Source organism: Neopelma chrysocephalum, unplaced genomic scaffold (genome assembly GCF_003984885.1).
Source record: "Neopelma chrysocephalum unplaced genomic scaffold, ASM398488v2 Primary Assembly neopelma1_200, whole genome shotgun sequence".
NCBI classification, from domain to species: domain Eukaryota; kingdom Metazoa; phylum Chordata; class Aves; order Passeriformes; family Pipridae; genus Neopelma; species Neopelma chrysocephalum.
This window is the reverse complement of record NW_020897862.1, coordinates 983,050-1,010,109: the sequence shown is the minus strand read 5'-3', so window position 1 is coordinate 1,010,109 and position 27,060 is coordinate 983,050. Positions and strand designations below refer to the sequence as shown.

At 48.4% G+C, this 27,060-nt stretch overlaps 1 protein-coding gene across 2 annotated transcripts in view; it reads left to right on the top strand.

Annotated features, from left to right (window-relative positions):
- KAZN (kazrin, periplakin interacting protein) overlaps positions 1-27,060 on the top strand; it is a 200,781-nt gene that overhangs the window by 98,205 nt on the left and 75,516 nt on the right. The window contains exons 1-2 of one of the 2 annotated variants that reach the window (XM_027702888.1): positions 17,264-17,936; positions 18,487-18,664. In XM_027702888.1, coding sequence (XP_027558689.1) covers positions 17,886-17,936; positions 18,487-18,664 — 229 coding nt within the window. In that variant the 5' untranslated portion in view covers positions 17,264-17,885. Of the gene's footprint in view, positions 1-17,263; positions 17,937-18,486; positions 18,665-27,060 lie in introns of those variants that run through there. The other variant, XM_027702887.1, reaches the window with a different exon arrangement.

Sequence of the window (27,060 nt, the reverse complement as noted above, 5' to 3'; positions counted from 1 at the left end):
ATCTCTCTTAATTTGGCCAAACAAGGTGGTAGATAAAGCTTCTGCTTTCGCAGAGCAGGAATTTCAATTACTCGCAGGAAGTTTGCAAATTAAGAAGAAGGAGGTTAACAATGAAAATCATTTCCTTCGGTTTGGAGTTCTGCAACGTGATTTAGCAGTGATTAAAATGATAAGCAACTCCACAGTTCCTGCCAGTGCCTGTGCACTCCAGTTATTTATGGTAGCGAGTGCTGGGGAGCAGGACTCCGTCCTCTGCTGGTTTGGTGCCTCCTGTAGCATGAAGGAGTGAGTTGTTGGTTCCCATCAGGATTTCAGCCAGGGCCTGTGCAAGCAGGGAGAAGATTTAAAGAAGAGACCATTTAAAGATAAAGGCTGCCAGGAGTAAGACATCAGCTTGTGGAAGCAGGTCTGACCTCCTGCTAAACTTCTGCTCCCCATGGGCAGGGGCACAGAGTGATGTGGGGCAACTCCAGGTTTGGGGTAGGACTATAGAGAGGCAAAGATAAGAAACCTGGAGGCAGGAAATACTGGAGTTATTTTTCCTACAGCACATCTTCATTCTTCCCAACATCTCATCGTTCCCGATGCTCTGCTCTGAGTTGTCCCAATCTCCTCCCTGCACTCCTCATGTACAGTGGCAGAGGTGAAGCCAAGAGGAGCAGGGTGCTTACCTCCAGCTGTGTATCTAAAAGCAGGTTTAGTTAATCTTTTTGGGGTGCCAGTGGACCTAAGGACCCACCTCTGCCTGTGGTGTCACCCGGGCACAGGAGGGAGGCAGCCAACAGGCTCTTGCCAACCCAGGTGCTGAGAGGAGGTGCCATCTCCAACACTTCCAAAGCCTCCTGGCCTCACCTGCACATCCCCAACACTTTGATCTTTCCAGGGAAAAATCAGAGGCATGAGATGTCCGAGGTGACTGTGTCAACAGCCTTCTGTCATTAGTACAAGCTCAGCCCAGGGCAAGGTGATAATCCCAAAGAGACTTTGTGGAGGCTTGATTCAAACCTTGATCCAAGCCTGGATCCAACCAGGGAGCTCATATTCTATTTGATCTAATAAAGAGGCTAAAATAAGTCTCAAGGATTGTTCCAAGGAGCTAAACATGAGCCATCCTACTTAAGAAAAACAAACAAAAAATTAAAATAATTAAAAATAATCATTATTTACATTGAAATAGAAATTGGGTAATTATATAAATGCTAAAGTGATGGGATATTTGAGGAAAGTGGTTTATTAGATCCCAAAGCCCAGGTTAGTCTACATTTTGTTCCTCTGGATGCTCCCAGGAGCTTTTACAGGGATGAGGTGATCCAGAGGGATGGCAGGAGGCTGGGGGGGAGTCCAACAGCCCCCCTTGAGCCACTGTATTGACATCTCCAAATCAGCAAGATTTGTAGACATCACACTGGTGCTTAAAGCCCAGGGATAGAAAGCTTTTGGCCAAATTAAATAAAGTTACTGGTGTTTTCAGCATTGTTTCCTTTATTTTCTCTTCTGTTTTTTCTCACCCTCTCATTAGGCAGCAGCTATTCTGTGGCCACTCTCATTCTCTTCCCATCAGTTGGCTGCATTGATAATCAATCTTTTGAAGCACAGGATCTTTTCCGGGGTTGAATTCTTTGGATTTTATTAAATAAATGTGCATTTGTGTAGAATGGAAACTTTGCTCCTTATCAGGATCATCTGTCTTGGTGAAATGACTTGGAACAGCTGTTGCATGAAGCAAAATCTGATAGAAACACAGGGACTGGGTATAAACACAAACATTAGTCACTATGGAAACTGAAGTTACTGAGAGATGGTTCCAAAAAGCTGTGTTTCTATATGTTTCTTATCCTAACTAAATATTCCCAGGGGATTTTGCCAGCCACTTCATTTAAAGCCGTCTGGGAATGTTCTGCTTGCCTGCATATGAATCACTCAGGAGTAGCACCCCCAGCATTTGGGTACCACAGAGCTCCACTGTCAGAATTGATGGGTTATTGATTTATCTCAATTCCTGGAGGCTGGGGAGGGACAAACCAGCACTTAGAAATATCAAAGGGCACAGCTGCATTTAGGGACTTGTGGAAGAGAGCTTTAGGCTGTGGGTTTAACCCAATTCCAGCTCCCCATCCCACACCAGCAGCACCATGGTATGGAGGGTCAGTGCTGGGCTGTAATCTGGATAACTGGGGGGCTTTTTCTGCTCCATCTGCCAGTCCTGTGACTTCTCCATGTATTTAAAAAATACATCAGTGGAGAAAGAAGCTCCATCCCCTGCTGGAAGGGCTGCAATTAAAAGCCAGTTTCTCTGTTGACAGAGGAGCTGCATCTTTAGACAACCCTTGGAGACTGTAAGAATAAAAGTGATTACTGGATGAGACTGGCACCTTGCAGAGATGAGCCAGCACAGGCAGAACATGATGTTTGCAAGGTACAGAAATCACCACCATGGGGCAAACAGGAGTCCCTTCGGAGGGAACAACTTGCCCAGCCGGAGGGGGTGTCACAGCTTGGTGTCTGTGCACAGCCCTAACCCCCCTACAAGGAGACGCTGCTCCTCTGCTGTCTTGGGCCCTCTGCCTCCTTTTTGCAAGGAGTTTTAAGAAAATCCTCGGTCTCCATAGCAACTGCTGGCTCCGTGGCACGTGTGGCTCCCGCGGCACACGCGGGGACCGGGGGCCTGCAAACAGGGGTGGGGGGCTCAGCACCCAAATCACAGCTGGAGCCCTGCCTGCCCTCACCCCCCCAGCCCTGCGCTCCCCAGCCTGAGGGATGCACTCACTCGGCACCTCTTCTCCTTCCCGTTCACAATGTGACAAAGGTTTGGGTGCCCGCAGGGAGCAGAGATGGAATTTCTCACCATTAATGCCCTTCGTGCACCCGACCCCTGTCCTCACACCGCTGCCATCCTTCCCCCTTTGGCTGTCTGGGGTCGGGTGGGGAAATTTCTTCACTAAATGGGTGGTCAGGCACTTGAACAAGCTGCCCAGGGAAGTGGTGGAGTCACCATCCCTGGAAGTGTTCAAAAACCTGTGGATGTGGCACCTGGGGATGTGGTTCAGTGGTGAACATGGCAGTGCTGGGTTGGTCTCAGTGATCTTAGAGGGCTTTTCCCAGCTTACTAATTCTAAGACCATTATTAACTGCTGAATTCCTTATGGTGATGCACAGTGGAGGTGGGAACACATCACAGCAGAGCACTGGGTCAGTCCCTGTGTGTGATGGTCCTGTCTCTCCCTTGACCAACAGCTTCTGGCAAAATCAATTTTCATTGGAAATTTTAGAGGTTAGGGTTTTTTCACTCCCTGTATCTTTCTTCTTAATTGTTTTGTTACTCAGTAACTTCACCCAAAACCCCCTTTTTGACTCAACCCTTCTCCACTGATCACCCACACTCATTAGTGGCACTTGACAGAACAGATGAACACGAGAAGGAAAATGATCCTGAGCTGATTGAAAAACCAGTTCCTGCTGAATCCGGTGAGATTTGGGTATCTGATTCACTCAGATTCTTCCTCCTCCTCCCTGCAAATCCCAGCCTGGCTGCTCCTGTAAGCCTATCCCATGCCAGGCTGAGCTGAGTTGGCAGGCACTGGGTTCAGCGGAATAAATTATCCCGGCTTGTCAGCTCCTTCCCCCCCCACTGCTCACAGGGATTCATCCTTACTGGGGAGAGGGGGGTGCTGTGCTTGTGTAACCACAGTGCCTTTGGCCTTGCTGATCGTGTCATTATACCCCCAGCAAACATTTGGAGCAGATATTAAATAATCCCCCAAAGTCAGACCCTTTTAGCACCGGCAGCAGGAGCCGAGCGGGAATCGGGAGCGCGGGAGGGGGAGGTTTGGGCCATTCAGCCTTTCCAAGGAGCAATTCACGGGATCACAGAAAGGTTTTGGTTGGAAGGGACCTTAAAGATCATCTAGTTCCAGCCCCCTGCCATGTGCCAGCCGGGGGAGATGTCTCCTGCATAACTAAATGTGTTCTCTGTGCCATTAGGATGCACGAGGCTGCTGGGACACTGTGTCCATCTCCAACCGGCAGCAGCAGCAGGGTGGGATGGGTTGGGAATTCTGCTTGATTTGCTTTGCCTTCTCTTTGCATTTACCAGCCTTTAGGACCCCTAAAAGTCTCCTTTCCAAAACAAAAATATAAACACTGCAAGTATAATAATAATTAGAATATTATTATTATCATCAAGGATAATGATAATTAGGAAAAAAATGAAGTTTTGTTCGTTTACCTCCCTTTTTTTTGAGTTTGGATTAAATGCCCAGGGCCCAGCTCAGCAAAGCACTGCAGTGCCTATTTCAGTGCATCCCTGAGGGAATGTGCCTGAGGTGAGCTCCCAGGTTGAATCACAGGTAATGAGAAGGAGGTGAGAAACATCCCCTGGCAGATCAGGACAGAAAAAAACCCCATGGGAGAAGGGAATTGCTTCCAAAAAGATGGTTTTGTGGTCATTGCTGGTGATCAGCATGATACAGTGGTTGCAGGGGCTGGGAGTGTTTAATCCTGGGGTTTATGAAGCACCATGGATTCAGGCTGGACAGTCGGCAGTGTCCCCAAATCCAGCATAATTGGGTCTTTAATCTGCTCAAGAGATTCCTGAGCTGGAGACTGATGCTATCTCCTCCTTTGGATGAGGGTGGTACAAAAAGAAAAAGGAGGAAAAAAAGAGGCACACGATGTGAATTTATTTGCATCTTCCAACAATAATTCCAGTCATTCTGCTCAGGAAATGCCTGTCCTGCTTAATGCCCCTTTATGCAGGTTTTTTTTTTTATGATGCCCAGGAGTTTATTTATTTATTTACAAATTTCTTTTGCCGAGGTGGAAAATGAGACGTGGAAAATGAGAGGCAGAGAATGCAATTTTGTTAAAATTTAATTTTATTATGGTTTATTTCACAAGCAGTGTTTTAGCTGGGGGTTGGCTGAGCCCCCCAGCAGGTGGGAAAATGCCAGGTCCTCAAGCTCCATCTCTGCTGCTGCAGAGATCCATTGGAGCAAGTCCCAACACCTCCAGAGCAATTCCATTTCCTACAGCAAGAAATGGCAGTTGTTGGGGGAGGGCACTTCCATCCCACCTTTCTGATAGCCAAGAATCCAGCTCTGTCCTCAAATGCCCCAGAACCCCAGGCAGAAAACTGCGCTGTACCATTTTTCCTCTTTTGTGTAAATTTTATCTGGAAAAGGCAGAATTGGGAGGATTTTGGAATGGTTGCCTTATTTCAACTTTGCTTGCTAGAAACGATCCTGTTGCTCCAAGTAATTACACAATAAATTTGTGAGAGGGATATAAAGCCATAAAAGCAGTGGTAATGGTTTGCAATTTAATAGCTGAATTGTAAATGAATTTTCCTATAGCAGCTTTAATGCAGCGGGCTGCTACAATTAAGAGAACATTCTTTGGGGTGCCTTTAATTTTTTGTTGTTGTTGTGAAGTTCAGTGCCATTAATTCTTTGGTTTAAAGAAACCAAATCGTTAACCACTTCAAGCTGTAAAAGCCAACTTTGGCTTCCTCTGCAGCCAGCAAATTTTTCTCCTGGAAAAGGTGTTTTTGGTCTGTTTGGCACTTTTATTTTCTTATAGTAGCAAGTGTGGAGTTGCACCACATATTGAGCTTATGCCCTTCAACCTCTTTCCATCATCATCCATCTTGCTCCCGTGACAAGTGGCATCTTCTGCCATGGGGGTGGAAAGCCAAGAGGACTTGGCCATGCAGGGAGACCCTGCCCATTGCATTTGGCATCTCTTTTTTTATTGAATATTTGATAAAGGAGTATATAAATGGGGGTATGTGGGTATTGCAGTGCCCTGTGTGCCCCTGAACCTCAGAGCTCTCTGGGCAGAGGGGGGTCCCCGTTTTGCTCCTGCTGTGAGGATGCTCCATGCAGAGATGGAGCCCTGTTATTCCCCCTTGCAAGAACTCATCTCCTTCCACAAGGCCCATTTCTTTCTCTTCCCCTTTCCAACCCTCTACATTTCAAATGTCATTTCCAAGCAGCTCAAGCTCTCAGAAACAATTTTCCTGGAGTGGGTGCCCCAAGTGCTGCCTCTTCTGCAGTGGTGTCAGCAACAGCTCTCTTGGTTTGCTCAAGACATTCTTCTCCTTCTCACAAATCCCTAATTACATCTTTCCACTTCCACACCAGTGTCCCCTCGGTGGCCTGTGTTTGAAGGAAATGCTGTGAAATCCAGTATCTGATTTTGAAAGCATCTTTGGGGCAACTGAGATTGTTGCTGGTTAATGATGGTGTGTAATTACACTGCCAGTAGCACCTGCTCTGTCCATGGAGGAGCAGGGAACTCGTGTGTTACAAATGCAGATTGACACAGGCAACTCTAATCTGACTGCACTGGGTGATAATTAAGACACAGTTATGAGTAAGAAGCTGATGGAGACCTGACCCTGCTCTGAGGGGCAACTCCAAGTCCCCTCCTCCCACTGCTGAATCCAGATTAAAGTGAGTGTGTAAGACAGTGCATGTCCTAATGCAGTTTTCTCTCCTGCATATCCTTATTGCTGCAACTTGAACTTCAATTTTAGGAGTTTTTTTTTATTCAGCAGCCCCTAATAGTTGGTAATTCATGCTCCAGTCCATGGGTGCAGCGTGTAGATCCCTGCCCTGCTCCCAGCAGGGATTTGACCTTGAAGTTATTCCTCCCCTTAGTCATAAAAAAATCCAGACCAAGGCAGGTAACAGAGAAAAATGATTTAGTGAGGATTGGTCTGGAGGTGTGTTCAGTCAGTGCTGGATCAGGCAGGGGCATCCTGGCCTTGCTGAGGGGTCTGTGGGGCACAGAAGATTTGTGACCAAGCAAAACAGGGGTCCCCTATTGCAGGAAGTGCCGCCCATCTCTCCCCAAAACCCCCAGAGGTGTCTTTGGATGAGCTGGGAGTGACACTGCCCTGCACAGCCAGCAGGGATGGGAAGGTGTTAACTGGGCTGGGGAGCAGGGATGGGATTCCTGCTCCAGGGCCATGGAATCTGCTGGGGGAGGCAGTGGCCGTGGGTGCATTTATAGATGCAAATGGGGAGCAGGGGAGGGGAACAGAAAATGTAAGAATCCATTGTAAAGCCTGAGGGCACTGCTGAAATCCGAGCTCTGAGCGAAGGCTGGAGCCTGTGCCAGAGGACTGCAGGCACTAAAAAACCTTCAAAACGGTGCTTCTGATGAACTTTAAATCCCTGACTCTATTTCAAATATCCTGTGAGAACACACCCACGTCAGGTTGTGCCATTTGGTGGATCCACCGCAACTTCCTCAGTTTTCCAGGAAAAATTAAGAGAAACTTTTTGATCTTTCACTCAGCGCTTGTTCTTGACCTTGGAATTTGGCACCTGCCATCTCTCTCTTACTTGAACCTGTCACACCCGGGTGTTTGCTGGGGACAGAGGTAATTCCTGCAGCCTGGGACAGTGTTTGAACAGCACCTGACACAGGAGCATCGCGGCCCTTTTATCTAACAAGTGCTTCAACAATATAAATATTTAAGCACAATAAACAATTATGATCAAGTTTCTTGGGTGACTGCACACGGCAAGTGAATTTGAAATTCATTTCCCATGGGTATGCAGGCTTCACATTCACTTTCTGTGGATGTTCATGCTAATAAAACTTCATTGCACAGAGAGAGAACACAAGAGAGATGCAAATATGACAAGGGCAAATTTGCTTAAGAGTTCAAATGAATATTCACCAACTTTTTATTATTTTTAAGTATTCGTTCCTATTTGCTATAAAAAGATTATTTTATCTTTACTCTCCAAGCTCAGTGAAGCATGTGCTTGAGGTATATTATATATTTCCTTGTACTAATGGAAAGTTTTGTTAACAGCAAGTAAGGAGTAGGTTTAAAATATGCTTTATCTCCAGGAACTGTCTCCACTAAACCCACATGAGTTACCACCATCCTGATTAACATCTGTATTTCAACACATCTTGCAGTTTAAGGCTGGGATCTCCCTGTTTTAAAGCTGCAGATCTCAGACCCAGATCCTGACACCATTATTTTCCTCTGATTTTCCTTGCTCATCTTTCATCTCAACGCTGCCCTCAGTTATGAGGATGCCAGAGATGCTTTCCCTTCACACAAGCTGAGCTCCTGTTTGGAGGGACTTGGGGGTCACCGTGGCTCCGTTTTGCCTGAGGCAGAGGAAGCACAGTTTTGACATCTTCATTTGATTTCTGTCCTGGAATTGAAAGAGATGCAAATGAGCAATAATGAATATTTTCATTAAAAGTGTCTAGACATTACATCTGAGAGCAGGATAATGGTGCTGCTGCTTTATATAAAATAGTCTGATTTAGACCCAGGCTGCTTTTTTTTTTTTTTGTCAGAAAAGATAACATTTATTTTTAAAAAAATGTAATTTAATGTAAGTGAAATTAGGGTAATTGCTAATTATGTAGCTGCAAACGAGGCAGATCTTTATCTTGAGACGAGCTGGTCTGGTGCAGATTATGAACCGTTACTTTTAATGGGATGGCAACAGAAGGAAAAAAAATCAGTGAAACAGTCCTAAGTCATTTCTCCTGCTTGTCCAGACCTTTTGGATAGTGAGGGGTGTGAGGGATTCAGCATCACCCTCATCTCACTGAAGGTCAGGCCTAAAATTTAGTTTAAAAACATAAATGTGGATGTTCAAAAAGGTTTTATCATAGAATCACAGAATGGTTTGGAAGGGACCTTAAGTTCATCTCCTTCCACCCCCTGCCATGAGAAGGGACACCTTCCACCAGCCCAGATTGCTCCAAGCCCCATCCAACCTGGCCTTGGACACTTCCAGGGATGGGGCAGCCACAGCTTCTCTGGGCAACCTGTGCCAGGGTTGTGACAGAGCAAACTCCCACCTCCAGCCCTGCATTCTCCACATCCCAGCTCACATCTCCATCAGGTTTGAGGTCCCAGATTTTTTCCAGGCTTATTGTCCCACCATGGGCCTCCAGCAGTGTGTGACAAACTGCACTGAACACCTGACAAAACTTCATCCCAGGGTGTTCGGTGGGAAGAGGTTTTGTTTTCTCGATGTACTGGAAGGAAGTTAATAATACAAAACCCACCCTAGAGCCAAGTACTGCAGAATGAAGTCACGAACTCTGGAGGATAAACATATTATCTCCTACAGGCTGCACTACGTGGGTACTGGAAAAATTAAATGCACTTGAATAGCTTTGCAGATATATATCTCTGTATCCATAAAACCCACTGACAGTGAGCAAACACGAGAGCTTGGCAGTTGTCCTGCTTGCTTTAATTGCCTTTGATGGGGTTTATATCTATCACCTTCTTAAAATCCCTCTGCCAACAATCCTGCAGCTTCTTGTCCTCAAGACTTTGGGGTGATGGATGTGCTGGTACCCACAGAACCTCCTGCATCCACTGGAGCTTCACAACACTCCTTAGACTTTTCTAAGGAATCCATCCAGCTGTGATTCTAAAAAATTATTATTTGCTTAGCATTTTGCATCCTTATTTTTTTTGGACATTACTACATATCTGCCCTGACTTTCTCTGAGACCACCCGTAGTGATCCCTCTCTCCACACTTTATTCAGAGGGTGGGGAGGCCCTGGCACAGGTTGCCCAGAGAAGCTGTGGCTGCCCCATCCCTGGAAGTGCCCAAGGCCAGGTTGGACGGGGCTTGGAGCAACCTGGGCTAGTGGAATTTGTCCCTGCCCATGGCAAGGGGTGGAAGGAGATGAACTTAAGGTTCCTTCCACCCAAGGTCAGTCTGTGATTCCATGATAAGAACATCAGCTTTCCCTTGGATCCTTCTTGCTCCACCAAGACACCATTTGAATATATCTCCCTCTTCTCTGGCCCACCAGGCTTGGGGAAAACTTCCCCATTTTCATGAAAAGCTATTAATATAAATATTATTAATATTAATAAGTCTCACCTGACCTAGCAGAAGGGCTGGAGAATGCTTCAAGCCTTTTCTTATAGAGGACTGAGCTCCTTTTGGTATTCCAGCTGATGACCAGTGCTATTCATCTGGGACCACAGACTGCTCCCAGCAGCAGCTGGGAATCAGCCAGAGGGACTTGTGGCAGCTCACAGCTGGTCAGCCTCACCTCCAGCTTTCCCCCAAAGTGTAGGAACTGATCAGGAAGCTCTGACAGCCTTGGGACTTCCCCCAGCCACGGATGGGGAGCGATGCTGCAGGCTGGGATGGGAGCCTGGCTGTCTGGTGCTCCCCCAGGGACAAAAAAGGAGAAAATGTAGGAATAATGGGAACCATTTTAGGTGATTTTAACTGTCAGATATCAGAGGCAAAGTAAAATGCCCAAGTGAGTTGACAGCAGCTCAATTTGATCCCTGCCACGAACTGACTTAAAGCCCCAATTTTTCAAAGGCTGTTAATCGCCTCAGAATTGATTTTGTACTGAGATATTTTATCACACTTGTGTATTTGGTGTGGTTTGATGTTTTTTTATAAGTAATCTATGTCAAAGTTAAAGGGACTTTATTAGAAGATGCATTTCTCCTGCCCTTCTATGGCTGGGTGTTCCATTAGGGTAAATCAACTCTATGGTGAGATGAAGGAATTGTTCCTTATTTAACTGGAAAGGCTCAATGTGTCCCATGGGTTGCAAGTGCCCTTCACACCCTGTTTCAGCCCATCTGTGCCCAGGTTTCCCCATCCTGTGAAATGATATTTGCAGTATTTTCCTACCCAAACAAAGAAAAAAAGTACTTGTGAGTTATCTGATCTAAAGGGATTTCTCTCAATGCAGGAAGAATGTCATTTTTCACAGGGTTGATGACTCCACCAACCTGTGTTATGAACACTTAAAGAGATGGACACCAGGACACTCCAAGCCCCAAATCCACAGAATCAATGAGTACATACTGAAACCTTAAAACACCACTCTAAATAATGTAATGCGTACGTGTAGGAACATTACTCTTGTTTCTCAGCTGCCTTCTCAATGCTGAAATTTCATCTAGGTGTATATTTTTAGGTCTTTCACAGGTTGGTGGGGTGTAATTGTAGGTTTGTAATCTTATGCAATACAGGATTAGTCCACCCTGCTGGTAGTATCTTGAATAAAACCAGGAAAAAAGGGGGGAAAAAGGGCTTGTTTTATTGTTCCACACTCCCCAGCACATTCCTCTGTTGTGAAAGGAACTGGTTTGGCAGTGGGGTGATCCCCAAACCAGGTGTGACCCGGTGTTGGTGTCAGCAACAGAACAAGGGAGGAGGATGACACTCACACCAGAGTGTGTGTTCTCTCACTGGGAATGAAAGGGAAAGATGCTCTGCCTTGCAGGAATAAATGGAGTTGCACTCCTGTCTAGATTGTGCTGTTTGGCCCCTGACACACCCATGGGAACTTTGTGGTGCTCATGTGCTCCCTGGGTGGTGGGTGGCAATGGGGGACACTGTGCTGTGCATGTTAAACCCCCCCTCTGTTACTCTCTGGAGCTCTCCATTTCTGCATTGATTTTAGGATTATTTTAGAGGCATGAATCACCCTTGAAATCTTATCTTTTACCTACATCACAAATATTACACTACAAAAATCACATTTCTATCCATCATCTTCCTTTTCCAGGATGCTCCAGCTGACTCTTCCCATGGCTCTGCCCCGCAAGCCCTGGTTTTAGTTTTGTTTTCCAGGAAGGGAGCAAAAGGCAGTTCTTCCACTGGTTCTGCTGATGGTGTTTATTGCCACAGTTGAAAGGGATGGGTGCAAATATTTATTCCTACCTCCTGCCCAATTTAGGAGAGCGAACTTGCCTGTAATCTGTCAGGATAAAGCATCCGGAGGGTCATGAAAATGCAAAGGTGTCTGAATTTCACTGTGCCTCTTGCTAATGTCAAATCTTCCTCTGAATTGACTTCCCAGGACAAAGAAGCTGTCAGATGAATGCTGATGCTCTATTAATGACAGGGTAGGGTGACCCACCCTGGCGTGTCATCATTGTTGCTGAAGGAAACAGAGGCAACCCATAATCACCTTTCCTGCATCTGTCCCACTAACACCTAATTTAAGTATATATTTGTCTGCTGATTGATCACAGAATTTTATTCGTGACACCTATTATCCTGCTATCTGAGTGCTTTACATTCTCCCTGTTCATTGAAGTTTTCACATGATCCTTGTAATAGTGTCTGAGCAGGTGGTAAATCGGGTCTGCAAAGCCAATGTCTCTGCAGACTTCCCGTTCTCCCCTTCCCAAGAGGACAGGGGATGTCTTGGAGTAAGTCAGCAGGACCTGATGTCCCAAATCACCCTGGTGGTTCTGAAAAAACCTAACCACACCTTTTCCCCTTAATTTGTGATGGGGAGAGGATGGGAAAATGGCATTTCATACAGATTTCACCTGAAGTGACAGGACAGGGGCAGGGTTAGGCTGGACCCTAGACACTGCCAGAGGACAGGAATATGAGGAAGAAATCCTTCCCTGTGAGGGTGGGGAGGCCCTGGCACAGCTTGCCCAGAGAAGCTGTGGCTGCCCCATCCCTGGAAGTGTCCAAGGCCAGGTTGGATGGGACTTGGAGCAACCTGGGCTAGCGGAAGGTGTCCCTGCCCATGGCAGGGGGTGGGACTGGATGGTCCTTAAAATCTCTTCCAAACAAAACCATGCCGTGATTCTGTGAAACCAGCTCCTGGGTGGGGATATCTGGGCTGGAGACCATCACAGGCCAGAGGTGTCTGTGCAAGAAAGCAAAAGGATCACAGCACATCCTCGCTGTTGCTTTGCTGTGCCATGAAAGGAGCACTTCATGCAGAGTTTGCAGCGGGGGATACGTTGAACCAGGAGGGTGGACCAGAGTCAGATTTTTGTCAAGGCTTATATATTGACTGCTGAGGTGAGGATGAGGTCATTTGGGAACAGCTGCAGCACGTCAAACGTGCTTGACTGGGAGTTTTAATGGCTTAATTCGCCTCTCAGTTGCATGGACCAACCCCAGCCAGGTGCGAGATGTGCAACAGTTTATCTCCCTCAGAAAGAAAACACCCCAAATTTACACCAATCCAAACAGCTTTACATTTAGCAGAGACCACGAAACTCCTGGGTAATTTGCCCTCAGTAAGAAGACAGAAACCAAAACATGTTCCAAGTTTTGGGTGCACTGCAGCGGGAGCTCAGCACTGACGCCGATACCTGCCCATGCAAAGCTGGCTGCTGACGTCTTCCCCATAAACATTTAAATACAGCTGAACGTACACGGATCCATGGATTGCTGTAATTCATTAAACAAATGTTGGGTTTAATAGTGCTGCGTGTAAAGCTTGGTGCCATGGATGCTCTCAGCTGTGAAATATGCTGTGGAAGTCATTTGTTTGCAAAGGGGTCTAGAAATCTGCTTCCTATTAACGTGAAATGGGTTTACTGGAGAAAAAATCTCTGGGATCACATTTTTCCCTCAATTATCCCTTTCTCAGTGGGATTCCTCGAGGTTTGCGCTGGGTAACTGAGATGTGTCTAAGCTGGGGGGTTTGGAGCTGGGGTTTGTTTTGATCCATTAAGCTTGTATCTTGCCGTGGTGATGTAATTCCCCCAGTCTGAGACACTTTATAAACATTAATGGGTTTGTTTTCACGGTCCCGGGGGATGCACAGGAAGGTCGCCAGGACTGTTTCAAACCCGCACAGAACTGGGGCTGGGGAAATGTGGCACAGCAGCATCACAGGGAAAAACAGAACATTCACTCAGATTTTTAACCTGCCCATGCTTAGCTCTGTCTAATTCTGTTTTAATAACTTAAAAGCTAATAAGTTATTACGTTAATAAGTTATTACAGCACAGCAGTACCACATCAGCAAGGTTTGCATTAAGATGCTGCTCTGTATTCCAACTGAGGAAGGAAAGAGTTGGTGCTCTGTATTTTATAAGTGAGAAGGGGTGAAATGCAGTTATAAATAATAGAAATAATAATGTGACCTTTGCAGAAGGAAAAAAAAATGTAGATATTATCAACTATTGTGACTTTGATGGGAGTCACTTAGCAGAGATGTGCTGGCAGAGCCTGTGGAACGTGGGCCACACTGTGCTTTTCCTGGGGATTGCTGCTGGAGTTTGCTGGTGTCTTGGCCTGCATTGTCTTGGTGATGAATGGCCACGCAGATGCCTCTGGTGACATTTGGAAGGGGCCAAGTTCTCTTTGCCCTCCAGTGTCCCAGGGCATAACAAACCCAAGGCACGGATCAAAAATCCCGCTTTGGAGACCATTTTCCCATCACAGAAGGTCCCTTTTTGAGGATGTGCTGAAAGCAGCTGCTGATACTCGCAGCCCTTTGAGCTGGGATTGTTCCTGCAAACAGAGATACATGGAGCAGATGAGAAATTAATGTAAATATACAGACAGAAGGCAATTTTTTTTTGGAGGAAGAGAGGCAGAGGCAGATAAAAAGCGACCAGCAGAATTTACATAAGCCTTCCCCATCACAGGGGTCATCATTCTGCAGGATGACACATTGAAATTCATTTTTATTAAATTCTGGCTGATTATTTAATTGGAAAAAGAAGGATTTAATTGAATCAAGTCAAAGGGCCCTATTAGATTACGTTCAACCTTAACACAGAAGGGTTTTCCCATTTAGCTAAACTGGTTCCTTTGCATATTGTACATATTAAACCATAAAAAGTGGTGATCTGAATAGCAAATTAAAGGGTTTGGAAGGCCTGAATGGTACTCATGTGTTTCTCAGCCCTTTTTCATCTCCTAAATCTTCTCATACTCTCTTTACTGCACTCTTTAGGTTGAAACAAGAGCAAAGATGAAGGGTAGTACTCTGAAATCTTCCTCCATCCTTGTTTATTCCATTAACATGTTCTTGAGGAATGACCTGCCTGCATGTGATGTCACTACAAGAACATGTTGCCCAAAACTGAGGGGGTTTTTTTCAGGTTTTCAAGGCTCCCCTTACACCACCTGAACAGATGCTGAGTGTAGCTAAGGCTGAACAGAGATTTGTGACTTGTTGGCAATGACTCAGGTTTCCTGTGTGTCCCTAGGAAATATTCCCAACCTCTCCATGCTTCAACTGCATGGCCAGGGATCCCATCCATCTGGGACACAGGCTCCCTGAGTAGATGTCAAGCTCCTGGTAAAAGCTGAAATAAGAAAAAAACAAAACAAAAAACCCAATGTTGGGAAATTATATGTTTCTAATTTTGGCTCTTTAATTACCTTTTAATTCAATTTTTCGTTAATTTAAAACTGATGGGAGAAAGCAAACGAAGCACAATTAATTTCCTAAAGTTTCATTTCATCCCAATTTTGAGTATTCCAGCAAAGGCTTGGCCTTCTGACTGAGAACACAACCCAGTTGGGTTGAGAATGCCTCATCCTTGTGCCTGCACTGCTCATTTTCCACCGGCTGATGCCTCTGGATTGCTGGGACACTCCATGCTCTTTCCAGGCAGAAGCTTGGAGAAATCAAATTCTGCTCTGAGAGATTGAAATCAATTTTAATGGACTCAGCTGTTCCCTAGTAAGGATGGGAGGAGGCATGGGAAAGGGGGAAAAATCTTTCAAGATATCTTCAGGGGAATTCAGGAGAACTTGAAAGTAGTAATGAAGGTTTTTAAAGCGAAGTTTTTAATTCACACATGAGTCCACAGCCAAATTTAGGACAGATTTTTTAAATAGCCAGGCACTAATGTAGAAATTCTCTTCGTCAGTAAATTAAAAAAAATTCCAGCTCTGGCAGTGCAGCAGCTCAACTAGTCTATTATTAAGGTTAGATTGAGTAAGAAACATAATTTGGAATTTGCCTCAGCAGCTAAATGTGTTCTTGGAAGGTTCAAATCAACTTTAACCTGATTTTTTATGATAAAAATAATGTGCTGGTCCTTTAAAGCCGAGTTCCTTTTTGCTGAAGCTTAAGTTTTATTCAAGTGCAATGAGTAAGTTTTGCATATACGGTACTGGGATTGCACACTCAGGTTATCTGGTTACATACATAATTCTCTCATTTGCAAGCACAGTTTGCAGCACATACTCATGCAAATTAGGTATGAAACCGGGCATTTATCTTGATTAGAATTCAGTTTCTATATATACTTAAAGAACTTTATCTCATTTGGGGATGGCTGCAGAGATGATGAAGAAAGAATTTCAAAAATTGCATTTATTCTCCTTGCGGGTTGTTTGTTGGCCCTTTGGGAATTCATTAAGGAAAACAGACCTTTCCACTGATATTCCAAGTGCCCTGGCCCAGCACAAGTGGTTGGGTTGCAGACACTGCTGGAAACCCTCAGTCAGAAATAACTGTCCCTTGGAAAAGCCACTGTTCCATTTCTCTGAATAAATACTAGATTTTTCTATTGTTTTACAATATCCAGAGGGATTGATCCAGATGGATGTAAGGTCTAGATGCCACTTGATAGGGACTTGATCCTGTTGACTCTTGGAGAACTGGTTGTACCCACGCCCAAGATCAGATCTGAGGTTTTGGGGGACCAAGGCTGACTTAGTGATGTTTTTCATCCGACTGATGTGACAGATTTACCTGATTTCAGTTCCCACAAGCTGCCCAGGGACTCTGCACCCCAAACCCTCTGCTCCTGCAGAGCCTCATGCCTGCACTCCCTCGGGATGTCACCACGTGGGATGATGATGTTCTCCCACTTTCTCTCATGTCAAGCCTCTCCCAGAGTCATCCCTGCAGCTCTCTGAGAAGGGGAGCCCTTTTTCATCTTTTCTGCTGCATTTTGGCTCAGGGCTCTGCAGTGTCAGCGGTGCTGTAGGACACCCTGAAGTTCAAGGAACTGCCACAAATTCTCCATTTATTCAGCCAAAAGCCTGAATTTAGGCAAATATTGGAGGGTTTAGCAAATTGTGCAGGACTGTTTCTCACCCTTTCCTTACGGGTCGTGATTTCCTCTGGTTTTTCCCTTGGCAAGAGCACTGGCTCACTCTCCAGCTCCCTGCTGAGCTTCCCACACCCACTCCCGTTTCTGTGAGGCTCCCACCCCACACATGGAGGCTCCTGCCCATGGCATTCCTAAAAGATTAGTGAACTTTTCCAGGTACAGGTGGCTCAGGTGACAACCCACAGCACTGCTGCCTGCAGATCATAGAATCACAGAATATGATGAGCTGGAAGGGACCCACCAGGATCATCGAGTCCAACTCCTGGCCCTGCACAGGACACCCCAAGAATCCCACCATGATTTGGGATGCATGGACAGACTGGGGAGGTAAAGCCATGCAGGACATGGTCTCCAAAGCACCCCTGCTCATGGGGCTTGGAGCAGTCTGGTCTAGTGGAAGGTTGGGGGTGGGGTCAGAACGAGGTGATCCTTCAGGTCCCTTCTGACCCAAATCATTCCATGATTTTATGATCTCATTTCAGTGGGATGAAGCCGTCTGCGCGCTGCTGTGGGCAGGGTGGCAGCTCTGCAGGCTTGCTGCAGCCCTGGCAAACACACAAGAGGATCCCTCAGAGGGATGGATAAGGCACAGGGAAACATCCGCGCTCCCTCTAGCAGTCGCCAGCGAATGGATGATACCAATAATTCTCGATTTTTCACCCTGGGTTCGTGCCACACAAACCGCCAGCGCAAGAGCTCTCGCACTAACGCTACTGCAGTGGTGACAGCGCTCAGGTGGCTCTCCCTCTCCCCCGCCAAAATCCTTCCAGGGGGATTTTTGGAGCCCATTCTCCTCCACCTGCCGCAGGCAGCTGCCGGGTACGACCCGCGCGCAATTAGCAGCACGGCTCTTCATTAGTGGCATTTTGAGCTCGGCGCGGGCACTGCAGCATCCCCGCAGCACCCCTGAACTTCCCGGGGGGCGGCGGGGCGGGGCGGGGGGTTCGCTCCCAGCGCAGCGCGGGCGCCGCAGGGTCCGTCTGTCCGTCCGCCCGCCCGCCCCGTGCGGGAGGGACCCGCCCCACCGCAGCCGCGCACCCACCGCGCTCCCACCGCGGATGCCCTCGGCCGAGCCGCGATCCTGCCCGGGCTGCCGGGGGGGGCAACAGGTAGGGGGTACCCCCCACCCCCCCGTACAACCTGTTCCGCCCCCTTGTACCCCCTTTGCACAGGCTGCCCCTGCTCCCCTTTGCACAGCCCCCCTTGCACAGATCCCCTTCCCTTTGCACCGCTTTACACGGACTCCCCTTCCCTTTGCACAGATCCTCGTCCCCTTTACAGCCCCCTCCCCTTTGCTCTCCCTTCGCAGAGCCCCTCTCCCACTTGTCCCCCTCCCCTTTGCCCCCCCCTTGCAGAGCCCCCCTCCCCTTTGCACCCGCTCGCAGAGCCCCCCTCCTCTCCATCCTTCTCCCCTTTGCACCCCCTCGCAGAGCCCCCCATCCCCTCGGCCCCTCTCTCAGAGCCCCCCTCGCACCCCCCCAGCCCCCTCCCCTCGCGCCGCCCCCTCGCACCGCCCACTCCCCTCTCGCCGCTCCCCCTTCGGCAGCCCCTTGCCCCCCCCTCCGCCCAGCTCAGCCCCCTGCCCGCCCCCCCCCACCCCTCCCGCCGCTCCCTCTCTCACCTCTCTCTCTCTCTCCTCCTCTTCCTCCCTCCCCCCAGGCCAAAATCCTGCACATGATGGACGACAACAAGCAGCTGGCGCTGCGCATCGACGGGGCGCTGCAGGCGGCGGGCCAGGAGGTGACGGCGCTGCGCGCCGAGCTGGCGGCCACCGGCCGGCGCCTGGCCGAGCTGGGCAGCGACCCGGCCATGGAGCACGGCCCGCACGGCGCTCAAGGTGGGTCCCGCCGCGGGCAGGGGGCGAGGGGGGCTCAGGACATCGGTGCCACGTGGGGGGCACCCCCCCCCCGGCCGCCGCCTCCGCTCGCCGTTATTGTTCATTGTGTGGTTTTGGGGGGCGCGTCCCGTCGGGCCCCCCGGTAGCGGGTTGGGCGGTGGGTTTGGAGATGGGTAGTTCGCTGCTGGCGCCTCGTTCGGCTCCTGCGCCCCCCCCGGCACGAGGAGGGACCCCCATCCCTGCCCCAGACCCTCGCCGCCCCCCGCCTCCCCGACACCATCGCCACCCCCTCCGTTCCCATCCCCGCGCCGCTCCCCGCCCCGGGGTCTCCCCACGCCGGCTCTCCCCGGTAATCCCCGCTCGCACAGCCGGTTTCGTAATTCGGTAGGGAAGCAGCCATGTTACCGCCGCGGATCCACCGCTCCGGCCCCGCCGCTCCCCCCCCGGCCCCGCGCCGGGCTCGGCTCGGCCCGTCCCGTCCCGGGGGTCCGGGGGGGCTGCGGGGTCGGGGCCGCGCACGGCGGCGGGAGCCCACCCCGAGCACCCGGGACCCCGGCACGGAGTGGGGGGAGGCTCGAACAGCCCCTGTGCGATGCGCACCCCCCCCCCCCACTCTCTCTGCTCCCCAAATCCCTGAAAAGTTGTCTCCAAGCCTGGGGGCCGAGCGTGGAAAAGGGGGGTGCAGGGGGTGCCGGAGGGGGCTTTGCATGGAGGTTGAAGAACAGGGTCTGAATCGTTCCTGCGGCGCTCGTGGTGGGGTCCTGCTCTCCCCAGGCTGAAATTCAGTTCCCTACTAATCAAAGTGTGTCGTGATCACTGGTACTTTGTATATATTCGTATTTAAACGTTTCTGTATATTTCCCAAATAATTACAAGCTAGCATGACAATTTACCCCGAGCAGCCTTGGTGTCAGAGCAAAAATAGTGCAAGGCTTCCCCTTTCTCGATAACTGAATTTACACCTGTGTGATAAAAACGTCAGTAGCTGTTATTTACTCGTTACTTATTTACTGTGAGTATCTCTTGGTACAGTGGTTCAGCGTTATTTAAAGTAGCAGTGGCGGTTTGGGGAAGCTTTTTAAAGGTAGCGTAGCTCCTGGTGGGTATCGCTGCTCCCGCCAGGATGCAATCATGGAATTGTAGAAGCACAGAACAGTTTGGGTTGGAAGGGATCTTAAAGATCATCTGGTTCCAACTCCCCACCCCGCCGTGGTTGGAACTGATGCGATTGTTGTTTGTGGCGTTAACGCCAACTGATTTAGAGGGATTAATTAGTGAGTTTATTCCATGCAGCTTGTTGTATCTCTGTGTTTCGGGAGCGGGGGTGTGGGGTGTGAATGGCACTTGTTAAACACAGTTAATCCTTCACCAGGTGGGTTTGCTGTGCAGCAGGAGCTGGACCCAGCCGAGCTTCCCGGTGGCTGTGGGGACGCAGGGAGTGAAGTTACCTGTGTGGGGCAGGCATTTTCTGAGCTGCTGTGCAGAGGTGGCTGTTGGTGTAATCTCAGCCACTCTGCCACACTCTGCAGCCAGGCTACCGAGGAGCTTTCTTTCATAAAAATCTGCTGAAAGGGCAGAAGGAGGATGCCGGCCTCCATCCTCCCCTGTGGAGCAGGGCGATCAGGAATGCAGATGGTGACATGCTGTACAGGGCATGAACGTGGAAATGCAGCCTTCCAGCCAGGAAAGCAGGTAAAATGCTTTGCCTGCTGTCGTCCACGCTGATTTCTGTGTGTGTACTCAGTGTTTGGTTTCGTTTTTTCTCAGGACACTTCTGGGAAGACTGGTGTGTTTCTGCAGAGGGGCACTGCCTGTGTTCCTGCAGCGTGTCCCTGCAAGGGAGGGATGTCTGTGAGGTTCTTCAAGGGTTAGGGCTTCTGTTTGATATTCCTCAGAGGTTTTCTAGTCTGTCTAGCAATGGAAAAAACTCCCCTTTGTGTTCCTTTACTATCAGCACGCTGGAAAACAGTCAGTACACTGTAAAGGTGCCAAAGAAACGCGCTCCATTCCCCAAAGTGTGCGTGTTTCTGCTTAATAACTATAATTACACGTTCTTCAGAGCTGTGGGGTCCCTGTGACGAGTGGTCCCATCTTCAGCTGGGTGCCAGAGTGGTATTTTCAATGGCTGCTGGATGTTTGGTCCACCTTCCCAGTCTTTAATCTGGCAAATTTAGCTCAGAGTGCTGATGCCCAGGAGTTAGGAGGAAGGACACTTCCCCAACAAGGTGTGACTACATGGCCTTGTGGCTGTAGATGCATTTTTGTCCTTCACAACAAATTTAAGAGGCCATTACTAAAATTGTCACATACCCAGCCATGTACCACTGGTTTTGTAGCAGAAGCCAATCAGTTAAGTGTAAAATCACATCTGAAGAGTGTTGTGTTCATCATGCTTAGGGAGGAGAAGGGGGAGAGTTCTTGATCTCCGCAAAACCCACCAATTAGATTTGCTCTGCTTTGTGTTTCCTCCCTAAGTTTGGTACTATTGTTTATACACTGCCATAAATGCTGTGCTACATCACTCTGTGTTTGTATAGACAGGCCTGAGATATCTATAGTGAGCCGCATGCTTTTCCTCAAGGATTTGGAGACGATGTTCGGAAGGATGGGGTGAAAACAAGAATCTCTGAATAGCTCTGCTGTTGTGTGTCTTCTAAGTAGGAGGGCTGCCAAGCTGTTTGATTTATGCAAATATATTAAAGGCAGGCAGGAGGATGGGGAATGGGGTGGCAACCACTTAACTGCAAGTGCAAATTTGGGGTATGGTGGCAATGCTTGGGTGGCCAAAGCTTTGGTCCTGGTGCAGAAGCACGTGGTGGAATCACCAAGTCCCTTTGCTTATAGAATCATGGAGTGGTTTGGGTCAGAAGGGACCTTAAAGCTCATCTCCTTCCACCCCCCTGCCACAGGCAGGGACACCTTCCACTATCCCAGGTTGCTCCAAGCCTTGTCCAACCTGGCCTTGGACACTTCCAGGGATGGGGCAGCCACAGCTTCTTTGGGCAACCTGTGCCAGGGCCTCCCCACCCTCACGGGGAAGGATTTCTTCTCTTTCATAGGAAGGAGCTTGGTGATCACAGCACCACAGGCAGGTGCTCCAGGTCAGTCCCAAGTCGTGTGGAAGGAGGTGAATGTGTCTCTGTGCCCTGCTCAGTCGGTAATTAATCCTGAGTTTGTCAAATGTGTTATTTGTATAATTATCATACAGCTTGAGACAGCTCGAGGTAATAGCTCTGCCCCCTTTGTGCACACTGAGACTTCTCTGTGCTACAGTGAGCTATTTTTGCCGTGGCAAGGTACACTTCGAGGGCCTCTTTTCCATAATTTAAATCAAAACTGGAAGAATTCAGCAAAGAGGGAGAGCAGGATGGTGGGTGTGCGTAGGTGGGCAGGAATGGAACTTGTGCATTGTTACAGTCCTTAGCGAGAGCGTTAATCATTCGAACCTCTCAGTCCTGACAGTCTCTTTTAAAAGGCGAGTTTGCTGGGAGAAGTATTTTGGCTGCAGCCTCTCTAAACTTGGATGCAGATCAGGGTGGAAATCAATACTTCATGTCCCCGGCTCTTAGCACAGCAATTACAGGCAGCGCTCGGGAACATCAGTGCGGCCGCGTGTCAGCACCCTCGTGTTGCAGTTCTTGTCTGAATTAGGATGGGTTGGATTGGTTGTGAGCAAAAGATGTGCCCGTGCCTGGTGGTGCAGGTCAGGCTGCAGTGGTGGGGTGGGATGCTGGTGATGAGGGGGGGATGCAAACAGAGCATCACAGCAGGTGCTGTGGCGGGTCAGTGGTCAGCCGTGACCTCCCTGCCTGTGCTGGGTGCACCTCTGATCTTTTGGCTTTGTGTCTTTGCCCAACCTGCACCTGTGTTTTCAGTACTTTGGTTAAAAGCAGTATCTGTGGAAATCCGAAGTTTAGGTGATGACTTGCTGTGCTCAATCAGGCAGTCAGTCCATTTAGCCATATGTTTTTGCTGTAGTCTCCTTCCCACATTAAATGGAAAACACCTTAATTAATTAGTGTTGGTGAAGTGCTTGAAGATGTAACGTGCAATCAATAGCTAAGTGTTATTAATAACACCTTGCTCAGTGTTTGACTTATCTCACTTCCTATTTCAGAGCACCAGTGGCACACCGTGGTCGCTGTGTCCTGGCTCCTGTTGGTGGGAGTGGTGGTGTTTGCATGGATGCTGCCAAAATTCAGCTGGGAATGGAGCAGGAGCTGCATCCTGCTCCTGGAATAAAGGGTTTCTCCTTGCTGCACAGTGATCTTGGGCAGGTGCAGCATGAGAAGGATTTTAGTTGTGTCTTGGTATCTCATGATGCCAAGGGGCCAGGAGGACCTTTATGCTCCTGACAGCCTAAAATAGAGTTTTCCCTTCCTCCCTTTGATCTCGGTATCCTTTCATAGCCACGATGCAAAGACTTTGACTTTTGCCCGGGAGGCAATCAGTTACCTCTGTGCTGTTGCTATTTTGTGAGTAATCATCTCAGGCTGTTGAAAATGTACCATTTTCATCTCTTCAGAAATCTTCCCTGCTATTTGTTCTTTCAGAGTTGGAGAGCTGATGCTGTAAAGAAGCCTGAGGAATTTGGATACTGCTGCCCAGTTGGGTATCAGGAGCATTTTATCACAAGATCAAGGTCTTGCTGTACTATTAATCTTTCTAATCGTTTCCTACTTTATTTCCCTCTGTCCTGTGTGGTTCAGAGGGTGAGGGAGCAACTAGTTTCATGCTCTGAAACAAATGCCTGTGCTGGGAAATCAATTTGTGCTTAGCAATGTTCCCATGGTTGCTTTAGAGGCAAGGAACTGGCTGCAGATACCACTTCAGGTCCCTGCTACATCTTAGTCTTTGAAGATGTTAATTTAAATATCTTTTCTGGAGTTTTCCTATTCAAAAGCCTCATCTGGCATGGTTAGCATAATACTTAGATTATCATTGCTCTAGGGCTTGTCCAGGGGAGTTTTAGTGAAGCTCCTGAGGATGAGTAAGCTTGAGTAAACTCTGAAGCTGAAGAAGGACTTAATCCAGGGTTTTCAGTTCCTCAGTTTGAAGCATAACCATGAAAACAGTGTTAGACTTGGAGGTGGGGAGAGGGAGGTAGAAACAGGTTTGGGTCTTAAACTCAGGGGAAGATTAAGTGTGATTTTTGTCTGTTGGATTCAGGCACTCTCAGATAGTCACTGGTGGGGCTGGGCATCATCCAAAAGGACAGTCTGTCCTGCCATCACTTATTCTTTTTTACTCCAGATCCATCAGTGAACTCAGTGTTCTCTGTCACTGGGGCCGGGTGATGCAGAAAAATCTGCATCCTGAATATGCAACTCTCTGAGGTGCCAGCAGAGGCTTTCCAGCCTTGGGGCGGGGGCTCCTTGCCCAGCCTTGGCGGGCAAACATCTTTCCTTGGGTCATCCCTGCTCCCCCCTGCACTGAGTAGATCACTGCACACCGGGCACTGAGCTCAGCACTGGCACGACACAGAGCAGAACTTCAGTCTCCAGCTTGTTAAAATTCAATCCTCATAATTTGTTGACAGGGGAGTGTGAGATAAGTGCCGTGGTACTGACGCAGAACCGGTGTGCTCCTAACACGGTGTGAGCCAGGCTGGGGCTGCATCTGCTCACAAAACCCCGGGGAGTTGGTCAGCCAGAGGCCTCATTTTTCAGGGTATGTCCTCACCCATGGGATGCTGAAGGCCCAGGGTGTTGCTCCTCGTTGCTTTGCAATCCATTCCTGCTTTTTCTTGCTGTAGAATTTTGCTGGAGTGTTTATGGCTGATACTTTCACGCACCCATTGAGATGGATTTTGTGGAACCAACAGGTCTAGAGACCTCCAGCTAGAGGTCTCTAGGCTGGAGATGTGTCCTGTGGTAGCAGGACATGGGATGGTTTTAGGTTTTTTAAGGAAAAAGAAGCTGTCTCACCAGAATAGACACGGAATAACTTTTGAAAGCTTTGGCTGAAGTCTTTTCCATGGTCAGTTTGTTTGCAGGAGGTGCAAAGGGAAGAAAAGCTCTTCCCAAGGTTTTTCTCGTGCACCCAAGGCCGAGGGGGGTAATGGGAGGCTTGGGGGTGCCAGGGTGAGGATTTGGGGTGTCTCCCTGGGGCCAGAGGCTGAGGTTGAGTGATGGTGATGGGCTGTGATCCAAGGGGACCTGAGATAGCAGAGGCCTTCCAGGAGGACAGTGGGAACAAGTTTGCAAAGGTATTGATCATAATTGAGCATGACTGGCTGGGGGCTGCAGCTCCCAGGGACATCCCGATACCCCTCAGTCTTCCATAATCTGATAAATTGCTGATTTCCCTAATCTTGTTAATGCTCTCCTTCCCCAGATCCCTGTGAGAAGCCTCTGGGCTGGCTGCTCCCGTGTGGACTTCATCGTGGGTGGCTTTTGGGGCAGGTTGCTGGTTTTCAGCTGTGTCTGGGTCTGAAAACTGCTAAACTGCAAAGACCTCTGCCTTGGAGTGCAGAGGCTGAGCTGCAGCAGAGAAATGTTTTTGCACAGAGCAATTAATGAGAAACGGGGTTTTGTCATGAGGATTTCTGACACCTGCGTGGTGGGAGAGCTGCAGTGGGCAGGGCCATGTTTGCCCTGAGAAATGGAAAAAGCTCTTGAGTTTTGCTTTTTAGGTACATGGTCAGCCTCAGATTCTAAGTACATGAGGCTGGATTTTGCTTTTGGATCACTTGGGCAATGGGAAGGGAGCAGAGATGCCTACAGGAAGGTGAAGGGGAGTGTGATGCTGTCATGAAGGCATCATGGATGTCCTGTGGGCACCCAGGAGACCCAGTGTTTGGGAGAGGTTCACCTATATTACTGAAGAAGGAAAAAGGGCTGAGTGATGCTCTGCTGTGATGTGATCCAGTGCTGGGCTCATCCCAGTCTTGGAGAATCACCCTTGTCCCTTGGTGCTTCTGCAAACATTTTTTGTGGAAGTAGCATCTCTTCTGAGGGCATCTGTAAATCCATTTCTCATCCTTGGTCCTTACAGAGTCATTCTGACTCCCATCTTTTCATGCCACTTCTCCCTCTAAATCAAAATTTCACAGGTTTGAGAGGCCAGATCTGGGAGCTGAACCCTCAGGGTGATCTGACAGGGAGCTGATGTGTCACAGCTTGTGCTGCTGCTGCCGTCCCAGGACATGCTGTTGCCCTCTGCCCTCTCCTCTTTGTTGTCCCACTTTGCTGGGTGGCATCTGGGGGAGAATCCCAAACCTGTCCATCACCTCCTCTTTAATGAGATTGTGTGTCCTCCCTCACCAGGGAGTTAAATCACCTTTCTGCAGAAAATAACATATATTGGAGAGGGGGAAATAGTATTTGGTGTGAATATGTGGGGTGTAAAGACTGCAAGAGGGCACAATGGTGTCCTGATGCCTATCTGCAGGTTTTTCTCTGACTCTCTTTTGCAGCAGCAATGAAACCTGGGGAGCTGACATTGCTGGGACACAGTTTTTTTGAAGGAAAGGGTGAAATAGAACTTGCACCTCTGCTCCAGCAGATTGAGACCATTGGGGTTTGGAACTGAAAACCTAAAACTTGAGTCTCTGGTTCCCTTTGCCTTTTAATTCTTATCAAACCATGGGGTTTGCAGAAGTGGACCTCTCTTTCATTACTTTTTCGTTTCAACCAGGATATTAAATATTAAATAATATCTTCCTTTGGTCACCATACAGCTGGAGAGTTTTGCAGTGGTGAGTTCCTGTGAGTGTGCAGGGCATTCATGTACAGAGATGATGAAGGATGAGGGCTGGCAGTGTCCAGGATGAGTGCTTTTGTTTTTAAACAAACTGCCCACCATACTCCCTTGGAAATTAGCTGGGAAAAGCAGTGTGGGATCACTGTTGGCCATCACCAATGGGCTGAATGGGAATCCCAGCCCTGGGTCTGGGCAGCAGTCGTGCCACAAGCTAATTCCCCAAGTAACAGCTTCCTCCCTGCCTTTTAACAGCAGAATATCCCCAAATGCTTAGTTTTGGTGCTGTCTGCTTTTTTCCAAGTGTGCACAGGAGCATTTCATACCCTTTAGGGCTGAGTTAAAAGGTCTTTGTAAGGTTCTGCTTCTGTTCCTTGGCTGGTTTGAGTGGTCTCTGCCCTCCCACCATAAAATGTTTTGGTTTTTTTTTTTCAGGGTGTTTCTGATTGTTGTGAGATTCTGTTATGGGTCGAACTTTGCTGCAGGCACACAAGCACAGGAAGGGTTTGCCTGTTTTCCAGGGAGATGTTCTCTATTAGGGGTGGAAAGCAAAGCGAATTGATTCGAGGAATAGATTTGTGGAACTTACTTTTGATGTCTACATTTTAATGGTCTAGACGCTCTCTTAAGTTGCAGGAGGGGAAAAGGAACATCTTGGAAGAAACCTAGAGGGCTGCTGTGAAGGTTTTAGTGGA